Source organism: Pecten maximus, chromosome 1 (assembly GCF_902652985.1).
Source record: "Pecten maximus chromosome 1, xPecMax1.1, whole genome shotgun sequence".
NCBI lineage: Eukaryota > Metazoa > Mollusca > Bivalvia > Pectinida > Pectinidae > Pecten > Pecten maximus.
In genome coordinates this window covers 37,107,382-37,119,224 of record NC_047015.1, presented here as the reverse complement: position 1 = coordinate 37,119,224, position 11,843 = coordinate 37,107,382, and the positions used below count along the sequence as shown (strand labels likewise).

The 11,843-nt window shown below is 36.6% G+C and overlaps 1 protein-coding gene across 2 annotated transcripts; it reads left to right on the top strand.

Annotated features, from left to right (window-relative positions):
- Positions 1–2,113: 2,113 nt before the first annotated feature.
- On the top strand, positions 2,114–10,600 carry LOC117332301 (beta-lactamase domain-containing protein 2-like). 2 transcript variants are annotated; one of them, XM_033891195.1, is made up of 9 exons: positions 2,114–2,224; positions 3,019–3,143; positions 3,938–4,129; positions 4,709–4,808; positions 5,675–5,780; positions 6,569–6,691; positions 6,998–7,155; positions 8,100–8,354; positions 9,429–10,600. In XM_033891195.1, the coding sequence occupies exons 2-9, from the start codon at positions 3,067–3,069 to the stop codon at positions 9,681–9,683; spliced, it is 1,266 nt and encodes a 421-aa protein (XP_033747086.1). In that variant the 5' UTR covers positions 2,114–2,224; positions 3,019–3,066; the 3' UTR covers positions 9,684–10,600. The 2 variants fall into 2 exon arrangements, with proteins under 2 accessions (XP_033747086.1, XP_033747078.1); XM_033891187.1 differs by having other exon boundaries at positions 2,120–2,220.
- Positions 10,601–11,843: the final 1,243 nt, after the last annotated feature.

Sequence of the window (11,843 nt, the reverse complement as noted above, 5' to 3'; positions counted from 1 at the left end):
GGGATGATTTTATCGGACGATTCCCGTCATCATGCGTTACTTGATCAATTTGTCATTCACCTCCAAATGCTGTATTTTGCTGTTACCCACGTGGTGCAGGGAAATGGTCATGTTGCGTAAATGGCATTAGCCATAAAATGTGGGTTTATCATTGTGTCACAAGAGGTTTACTTATATAAAGTGTACGAAAAGTACAGATGCAGGGAAAGGGGCGGGGAGGGTTCGTCCATACACGTACAGGTGTAGGGGTGGGGACAGGAGGGTTGGTCTATACACGTACAGATGTAGTGGTGGGGACGGGGAGGGTTCGTCTAGACGGGGAGGGTTCGTCCATACACGTACAGATGTAGGGGTGGGGACGGGGAGGGTTGGTCCATACACGTACAGATGTAGGGATGGGGACGGGGAGGGTTCTTCTGTACACGTACAGATGTAGGGGTGGGGACGGGGAGGGTTCGTCTATACACGTACAGATGTAGGGATGGGGACGGGGAGGGTTCGTCTATACACGTACAGATGTAGGGATGGGGACGGGGAGGGTTCGTCTATACACGTACAGATGTAGGGATGGGGACGGGGAGGGTTCGTCTATACACGTACAGATGTAGGGATGGGGACGGGGAGGGTTCGTCTATACACGTACAGATGTAGGGATGGGGACGGGGAGGGTTCGTCTATACACGTACATATGTAGGGATGGGGACGGGGAGGGTTCGTCTATACACGTACAGATGTAGGGATGGGGACGGGGAGGGTTCGTCTATACACGTACAGATGTAGGGGTGGGGACGGGGAGGGTTGGTCCATACACGTACAGATGTAGGGATGGGGACGGGGAGGGTTCTTCTGTACACGTACAGATGTAGGGGTGGGGACGGGGAGGGTTCGTCTATACACGTACAGATGTAGGGATGGGGACGGGGAGGGTTCGTCTATACACGTACAGATGTAGGGATGGGGACGGGGAGGGTTCGTCTATACACGTACAGATGTAGGGGTGGGGACGGGGAGGGTTCGTCTATACACGTACAGATGTAGGGATGGGGACGGGGAGGGTTCGTCTATACACGTACAGATGTAGGGATGGGGACGGGGAGGGTTCGTCTATACACGTACATATGTAGGGATGGGGACGGGGAGGGTTCGTCTATACACGTACAGATGTAGGGATGGGGACGGGGAGGGTTCGTCTATACACGTACAGATGTAGGGGTGGGGACAGGAGGGTTCGTCTATACACGTACAGATGTAGGGATGGGGACGGGGAGGGTTGGTCTATACACGTACAGATGAAGAGATGGGGACGGGGAGGGTTCGTCTATACACGTACAGATGTAGGGATGGGGACGGGGAGGGTTCGTCTATACACGTACAGATGTAGGGATGGGGACGGGGACGGGGAGGGTTGGTCTATACACGTACAGATGAAGGGATGGGGACGGGGAGGGTTCGTCTATACACGTACTGATGTAGGGGTGGGGACAGGAGGGTTCGTCTATACACGTACAGATGTAGGGGTGGGACGGGGAGGGTTCGTCTATACACGTACAGATGTAGGGGTGGGGACGGGGAGGGTTCGTCTATACACGTACAGATGTAGGGATGGGGACGGGGAGGGTTCGTCTATACACGTACAGATGTAGGGATGGGGACGGGGAGGGTTCGTCTATACACGTACAGATGTAGGGATGTGGAGGGTTCGTCTATACACGTACAGATGTATGGATGGGGACGGGGAGGGTTCGTCCATACAAGTACAGATGTAGGGATGGGGACGGGAGGGTTCGTCTATACACGTACTAATGTAGGGGGCTATCAATACATGTACATGTTTACGAGTTTTAAATCACTGCTCAGTTGGAGTTTTCCAATAGCTATTTTACAGTAAATTTTTTTAATGTACTATGGATTGGTCGACACAAAGCTATATCCACAACATAGGTCGCACTCCTCATTAACATGCAATATCAATCGCTTCCAAATTGTTCCAACATTTGATAGTTGTGTGTTATACTGTATCTGACTGCCGTATAACATATTTTCACGCACACAAAATGTATTCCGTAAATCGCTAACCATCAAGACAGTGTTCCAGGGGAGACAACCCCGGTTCCGACAATGATAAGTGTTCCACATTCTGACACTTAGTGATAAAGTCCGAACGGTAATGTCACATCAGTAACATTAACGGCTTGGTGGAATTTGAAACTCGACTAAAAGGCAGGTAACATACTGAAGTGACAGTCCATTGGTAACCGCAAACTTACATGACTAGGCCTAAACTTTCACCACAGCATAGGTCTATGGCCAGTGTGAGTTGTGCGTGCGATAGCCTATATATATATCCGTTTAGGCCTACTAGTAGGAGGGTTCAGTGTTATGCCCTATGCTTTGTATAAGGCACTGTATAACTATAACAAGAGACGATATTTCTGTGGTATGATATATACATACAAGTTAAAGGTACAAAACATCGTCATTTAGCTATGTTTTAGGGGAAACCCGTGCCAAATTACTAATCCCGCCAGATAATGTAAGAGTTGTCTCCCCTTAAACATAGCTGCAACAATGTACCATATTGCATAAATTGCGCTATTATTTTTTAAGAAAAAATATATTACGTTATTAGGTTAACTACGGTAGATTGAATTACACACTGATTTAAAACTTGCTTTCAAATTATTACATCTACAAATGTGTGGGTTTTTGTTGTTGTTTTTTTTGTTTTTGTTTGTATATCACTGTTTTAAAATAAAGATATTTCTATTTGAAATCTATATTTGTAATAGATGTCTGTATTTAAAAAGATGCATCTCTATTTTCAATCAGATGTCTACATTTAAATACAGATGTCTAAATATAGTATCTAAAAGTAACCATAATTGTTTGTCATAAATAAGTACTAATTAATTAATCTTATTGAAGTACCAATGCTAAAACGTAAAAACATATGATATGGATATAGATGGAGGACTGTGATATTTTAATGAAAATTAAATGAGTCTGCTTTTCTTTCAGGTCAAACACAAGTACAATTCCCCATAAAGGACATCATAATCTGCCCATATGTCTCGAGCCAAGGCAAAGATTTATGTGGATGGATTTGTCAAGCCTGGCTTTGAGAAGGTCCTACAGACATTTAAGTGAGCATTGACTACCTTGTATATAAAGCATTCTACCACAATATCCTGTGTTATTCAACTCTCAGACCATCAGTTAATCATTACAGCTGTTGATTAACAATCTGTTTATACCACACGTGGTATAAACTCTGTACGCATTTCGATTGGCTAACACAGTGAACTTTGACCCAAGCTGCAATTGTTATTGACGTCATCAATAATCTAATGACGTCACATCACCGGGTCCCGGACGTCACCGGTATACTTTATTTGCATACGCGAAATTATACTTGGCCACGTTTCCCTTTGATTCAAGCCGATATTATTGTGGTAGAAATAGGTCACACGACTCGAAATTGTTGGATATGGAATTTATTTCACACTCGTAAGTTATTTTTTAAAAGTTGCAAAAAACACTCGCTAAAGCTCGTGTCTTTTGTAACTTTTAAAAAATAACTTACGAGTGTGAAATAAATTCCATATCCAACAACCACTCGTTGTGTAACCTCTATTTATCACTTCCAAAAATTGTGTCCTACCATGCTTTATGGTCAACTTAATTTCATTTATTTTATGCAATGAATAATTTGATATAGAGTATTTTTTAGACAAACAATAATTTTACTGTTCAGAGGTTAATCAGGCAGGGACAGAGGATTACATATAATGTAGGTCAGAGGGAATCTAAATTTGACCAAGTGGTTTCCCTATGGGGCTCACTTTTGACTCTAGCAGAATCAGCAGACTGACATTAACAGATAGTTTTTTGTCTTCATTTTTTTTTTTACATTTCCAAATACCTAAATAATTGACAGGTACAACCTTGAACAAGGTCTAGAGAGGGGAGGGGCATTCGCTGCCTACTACAAAGGAGAGCTGGTGGCCAATGTATGGGGAGGAACTGCAGATGGAAAGTCTGGAGTCATGTGGAAAAAGGATTCTCTCCCTTGCTTTTACTCCACAACAAAGTCTATGTCAGCTGTTGTTATAGCTCACCTGGTGGACAAGTTAGTACAGTATACCTGTGTAATCAATGTCATCATTAACAGTCAGTCTCAAGACTACAAAGTTCTAGTCCACTACTCAACAGACTTTGTGTAAAGGAAATTTCTTAATTTTGAAATGAAGGGAAATCCTTCTTGAAGAGCCAGCGACAGGTGACTAGATGTTAAACAATTTTGATACTTTCGGAATATAGCAAGAAATTTTCACATAATTAAAAAAAACACATTTTCACAGAATGATGACATTGTGCTGGTATTTCATTTACCATAATGTAGATATAGAATGTTTTTCTGAGTCAGATTTTAATGTGATATAAATGTACACATTGTAAATAAAATAATTGAAAAAAAATTCTCATTGTTTTATCAAAGCCTTTTATAATGCCAGAATATTTCATGGCATATAACATAGTATTTGAAAGCAATAAAACAAGGTTTTAATTATAGTGCTTTTGTTACTGTGTGTTACAGTCTTATTGAAATCAGCTCTGCAATGTCATTACTACATTACCATGAAGTGTAACGACACATTTAATTATAATTAGATTGAAATAAGTTTTAATGTTTCACTCCACTTTGCAGAGGTTTACTAAACTATGCTGAGAAGGTGAAGACCTATTGGCCAGAATTTGCTCAGAATGGAAAAGAAAGTGTTTCACTGGAGCAGTTGATAAGTAACCAGGTAGGAGATGTCTTAAATCTTTAAAAGCCTACTCCTGTAGTGTGAACAAAGGAATTTTAACCAAATTGTTGCCCTACAACATGGTGTACCTATAAACCATTTCCTTTTTATCATGGAGTATATACCAAAGTATTCTGAAAAAAAAAATGATTTTTAGAATTACATCAATGATTGCTTGTTATAATCATGCAAACAAATGTGAAGACAACCTATGACCGACATTTCTCAATTGATCCCCTTGGTGATTACTTTCTCACTACTTAAATAGTATCATCCTAATATTATTGTTGCATCAGTAGTCACTGCTAGTTCTTTCTGCAGCCAATGAAAAATAAGTGTTAAATAGATAATGCATACTGCTTATGCACCAACAACAGAGTCTGTGTCATTCTATATCTGTTTTCTTGTTTGTATGGTCCTATAACTGTTAAGACTACAGCATTCTACATCTGTTTTCTTGTTTGTATGGTCCTATAACTGTTAAGACTACAGCATTCTACATCTGTTTTCTTATTTGTATGGTCCTATAACTGTTAAGACTGTAGCATTCTATATCTGTTTTCTTGTTTGTATGGTCCTATAACTGTTAAGACTGTAGCATTCTACATCTGTTTTCTTGTTTGTGTGATCCTTTAAATGTTAAGACTGTAGCATTCTACATCTGTTTTCTTGTTTGTGTGATCCTTTAAATGTTAAGACTGTAGCATTCTATATCTGTTTTCTTGTTTATATATATATATGGTCCTTTAAATGTTAAGACTGTAGCATTCTGCATCTGTTTTCTTGTTTGTATGGTCCTATAACTGTTAAGACTGTAGCATTCTACATCTGTTTTCTTGTTTATGAATTAATGTAAACCTTAACAGGCTGGTGTAGCGGCCTGTGATGAGAAGTTCCAGATGGCCATGATCCAGGATAACCCCAACAAACTCGGTGAAATACTTGCAAAGCAGAAACCTTTGTGGAAACCAGGTACAGTATATCACTTGAACATGTGCATACAAGATATCTGTCCATACACAATATCTGTCCATACACGATATCTGTCCATACACAATATCTGTCCATACACGATATCTGTCCATACACGATATCTGTCCATACAAGATATCTGTCCATACACAATATCTGTCCATACAAGATATCTGCCCGTACAAGATATCTGTCCATACACCTTGGGCAATGTTCTGACATCTTTATTTTACCGGTACTCATTTCCTTTCAGCTTCTTTCGGAAAATCTTTAACCCTGTTCCCATTGGGGTTTAGGCTACATTTCCCCAATATTAGATTAAAGATCACGAATTAAAAAAACAACACCAGCAATGGAATCTTTTTTAAGGTGATGAATTAGGAGTAATTCTTCCAGTGTGTGATTCCAAACTGCATTGATTTCTATATGAGACAAGTTTAGGTGATGATCCTAATTACACCATAAATCCAGATTTAATAAAACATTTTAAATTGAAAATATATACATAAAAAATTATATATATAGGTAAACTTATTAAAAAACATCTTTAATAATATTGATAATTTATTGATACATGTATTTAAAACACCTATTGATGAAAAATATATATTTTGGATATAATGAAGTATTATCAGGACAATTCATCATGTTACTATTTCTACTGAACTCTAAAATACACAGGTGTATAAGGGTTTATATCCCGATAAATTGTATGGTACTCACAGACTATGAATTGATCAGATAATGTATACCACAGAGAAATAAGATTGTATTAAATCTATGACCAGGAACCAATCATGGCTACCACCCGATCACATTTGCTCTGTACCTGGATCAGATTGTGCGACGTGTTGACCCGAAACAGAGAAGTCTCGGACTTTACTTTAAGGAGGAAATTGCTGATCCATTCGGTGAGATTTTCTATATATTCTTTATCTCTCTATTTTGATGCTTCTCTTTGAGCCTTATAATGATCATTAACTAAGTGACTCTCTCATTATTTATTTTCCTCAGATTACAATTTACTATGAAAGCCTAACTAAAGGTACTACCTGATTTTTAATAGCTTTCTTCCTTTCTTTGTGATAAAGTTGACTTATCAATGGACACCTTTCCTCCTCCTAATACCTTTTTCTTTCTCTTTGCTAATTTTGAGCATTTTCTGTTAATACAAAATTTCATATTCAAAATAATAAAGAAATTGACACATTTTACAGATTTAGAATTTTACATTGGTCTTCCTAAATCACTGTACTACCGAGCACCACGGGTTGTGATGATGAAGAAGTTTGACGTTGCTGATTACCTTGAAAATTTTAAAGGAGATATTGAGATTTTAAATAAAACAGCTGATAACCCAACAGATTTCCGCTCAGTAAGTAAATTCATCTGTTAAAAAACAGCATGTTGTTTTCATTTTAAGACTTGATATATATATAATTTTCTGTGTCTCTTTTTCATTGCACTCTGTTCCATGCATATAACTTATTCATCAATAAAATAGTTAATAAGGCCATGTCCACAAAAAAAAAAAAAAACTTTTTAATTTTTTCAGAATCATCAATTGTGAGATTATAGTAAACCTAAATATAGTAAACAGATAAGCCCTCCCCAGACTTTTATCATTATGCTGAACTTTTACACTGGGGAGGTTGGTTTATACCATAAATATTTTTATTTAAAGGGAGTTGTATTTTATGGTAGCTTTGAGTATAGAATAAAATTGCAAAAGCAGATATCTTGAAAATATAATGAATAGAGAAAATGATTATTCATTGAAAATTTGTTGCAATACATGCTTTTAAAACTCATAAAACTTTTGATAAAACTCAAAATTTGACCCTTTAAAAAAATATATAGGTAGATTGGTAATTGAAAATTAACAACCAATATCTGTGATCTGGATATGTTTGCTACTAGCTTAAACTTAATTACTACATTTTTCGGGCATTTTTTCCCAACATTAGTCCAGATAGAATTTGGTATTATAAGGCGAAGGATTTGGCATCACATTGAGGGACATATAAAAAGGAACTATTCAAGAGAAAAGGCAAAGTGGCAAATGAAATGAAAAGCATTGTCTTTATTTAAGTCTTACAATACTCATAGTGATATTTATTATTCATTTATCAATTTAATTGTTTGTGGTATAGCACCATATTAAAAACAGTCATAGTTTTATTTCTTTATGTCAGAATTGATTGACTGATCAGAAGGTTTTATTTGTCGTGAGTTATTTAATCAATACATGTATTCACCAGACTTATTTCTAATTTTTTTTTGTGTCCTGTGATAATTCATTTAACTTTGTTAATAAAGGTTCGCCGCATGAATGATCCAGACATTCGGTGCCTCCCAGTAGGGTCTGTGTGTGGCCATGGGACAGCAGAATCTGTGGCAAAATTCCATGGTATCCTTGGCAACGGTGGTATATACAAAGGCAAGAGGATGTTGTCACCAGAGAGCATACAGAGGATCCAGGAAATGAAGGTCGGGGGTTTTGACCTTTCCTTCAGTATGGACGGGATGTGGAGTCTGGGTACCATGTTGTTTCCTGTATTTGAAGATGGGAAGGTAAGTAACCAGTATCTCACAAGGTAAAGCTGACATTGTATGTTACTACCGTATTTTAACTTTTAACTTTGTCAAAAAATTGTTTTCAATAAAGAAACCCCCAAGAGCGATAGTTTGAGTAGCCTTTGAAAAGGGAGAGGGGACCATAGTTTTGCGTTGTGTCCGTCCATCAGTCCGTCCTTCTGCAAATTATCTTGTCCGAGCTCTATCTCCTACACTTTTTCCACATTGGCACTTCATACTTAAGTATGGGTTAGGTTCATGTAAATGAGGTAGTCACGTGTGTCACATATAAAAGTAGGTCACTCTGATCAACATTGTGACCTTTGACCTACATCAAAGAAAAACGTTGTCCAGACTCTACAATGTATCTCCTACAATTCTTAACACTTGCACTCATACATGGGGCATGGGTTCACCTACAGTAAATGAGACAGTGTGCTGTGAACCAAAAGTTGGCCACTTTAACCCACACTTCAAAACTATGAACAGCCTGTAAACACACAAAAACAAAACAGATTCATTCTTCCTTGAATATTTTTTATACTTTAGGTATTCAGTTTCCATACAGTATGATCCTGAATAATTTAAGGTGTAATATTTCCTTTAAATACAATTTACTGGATTTGGTTATCAAATATTTCTAATTCAGGAAGTAGTATCAACATAATACATTTGAATTGGTAAAATAACCAATCAAAATAAGTTATATTATCAGTTCAGATAAGCTCGGTTGACTTTAGACACTGGAAACGGCGATATCATTGATCAAATTAGTCACGTTGTCTCTTTGAATTTTTCGTGTTCATATCTGAATCCTGATATAAAATTAGTGATACTAAAATTCATACCAAACAATGCAATCAAATAATAAATAGGTGTCACCAGATCCAATTTCATGGTAAAAAGACACCATATATCAGTAAATATCCATCAGATTTATCTATCAACTGTACATTCTTGGCATAATTAAAATTTACACTTGGTGGGGAACTATAATTTGCTAAATTGTCTTGGTTTTGCACCAATCTTTGTTTTCTGGTTGTATCAAATATGATATTTTCTCATATCCAGAGAATGATGATGTTTGGACATGGTGGTTACGGAGGACAGATGGGGCTGGCTGACTCTCACTACAAGGTGGGTCTAGCGTATGCCACCAACCACCTAGATCCCACATCCCGTGCTGGGGCAGACGCAGACAAACGATGGCCTTCCCTCTACTACACATTGTATGAGTGTATACACAAGATTGAGAATGTGAAAGTCAGTCGGAAAACTCTGTACCAGTTTAATGACTATAAAGTGTTTACCTCAAGCAAACTGTGATAAAACATTTATAAAATAATCAGTGAAACTTGAGTGCTCTCCCTGGAAAAGTGGTCTACCTAGGAAGAGATTGCAAGTGTTAAGAGATTGTGTACATGTCTGTATGGACATACTCTGTCGGTATAGACTAGCTGCCTATATGCTCTGTTGTTTTGTTTGTAAGTGACACCATTTAACCAGAGAAACCTAGACCACTTGTCTAGAGAGACCAATATTTTCCTGAAAACATACAGTTGAGAATCATTTTATGAATCATTACATAATCAGATGATATATGTGTGTCATTGTAGTCAGAAATGGTGCTTTAATTCTCAGGACAACATTAATGGCAAATTCATAATCGTAATTCTTATGGATTTGTTGGATATAAATGTTAGATGCAAATGAATACTCTGTACATCTGTTTCATATATCTTGGAGTGAGAGAATTAAGCCTTCAACTTAAGTTTTTTTTATTATATTACAATACCTTTACTGATTAATGCCTTGGTAATACAAAAAGCTAACTTTTAAGTTTGTTCTTATATCAAACATATTTAAATTTCAATATTGCACTCCAATGACTTAAATCTATCATTTCTGCATTTTATTTACATTTCAAATTAAATCAATATGTGATCGTATACATGCAATATAAATACATGTTCATGATATCAAAAGTTAAAGTTAAAAGTTGTACCAAATTCTAACAGCGATTGATTAAATGATTAAATAAGTGTTTTCTCAAAGAAGCAGTTAGATAGCCTGTTCATTCAAATATGTATGTTCTATATAAAATCTGTATTCTTTTCAGAAATTTCAGTTGAATGAAATATCAATCAGATATAAATCTTGATGTTTTCCAAGCATAAATTCTGTGATTTTGATATTGTTTACCCTCTGTATACGTTCCAATAAATATGTGATTAATCCCGAAATACATGGTGTCTGTCATACTAACAAATGTAAAAGAAGGGAGATAACTGCATGGTTAGTACTGTAGATTAATGGTTGGTTCTAAGATTTACTAGAAGCTTTGATGGATATTACAGATTATTTAGGAATTTTATGCAGGTTTCAATCTGGCTTTTGAGAGAGTTTTCATTATAGACTTACCTTTGTTTGATTTCTCATCATTTTAGTATTGGGTGCAAGTTCCAAAAATTTGTTGTGAGATATTTAAGTGCACTGCTTGATACTAAAAAATCAAAGTACTGGAAGTACTGTAAACGAACATTATTGTTTAATGCAAAATCTGTAATCTTCTAAGTTTAAAGTCGATAAATTTACTGATATTGGTTTAGGAATTAATTGCAAATAATTTGAATTGTTTGCAGCTGTTCTGATATGATTAAACACATGCATGTTTCTGTAAGGTCCTAATTGAAATTGGAAGTTTGTTGATCTATCTTGGATGGATGAAAATAAAATATGTCTTTCTTTCGGGAAGGCATCATCAGTTATAATACAGCCAGGACTCTGTGACCTTATTGATGCCAACTTCTAATATGCACTAAATTTAGGCTAGTTCCATCGTTAGTTTAGCATATTTCAACTTAATATGATGAAACACACATAAAGAACTACTGAAAACCAAAACCAGAGCTGCTAATCAAGGCTCGGATTAGGAATGTATCCTATTGAAACTGTACTCAAGCATGTATGGTACTTCAAAACAAAAAACTTGACTCCTTTTGTTCAGGAATCATTTGATGTTAATAAATCTTTATATGAGAAGATATACTTCTGGTATAATTACAGTATTGTACACAATGTGATAAAGAATAACAACCATACAAAGACTATCTTCATCAAATAATTCAGCAAACAGGAAAAGAAAACTTCAAGCTTCATTTTCAACTTCAAAGCTGATAACGGTTACAGTCCATTCGATGGGATGACACATTCCCTATTTATTGTCCCTTTCCAATGTTGATCATCCAATCATAGTGAACCACACAGTTCAGCAATGTTATTGCACAAATCACATCCTTTATGTGGAAAGAACAGTTTTCGGTGGTGTTATAAGATTCCATAACTGTGTGCAAATTTGTGAATCATTCCATATCTATATCTATATATATACCGTACGTGTATATATTTACACATATCAAAATTGGAATGACACAGGAGATTTGCAAGTTTAAGTTCACCATCAGTCATAGGAGGTTTATGTAAAAT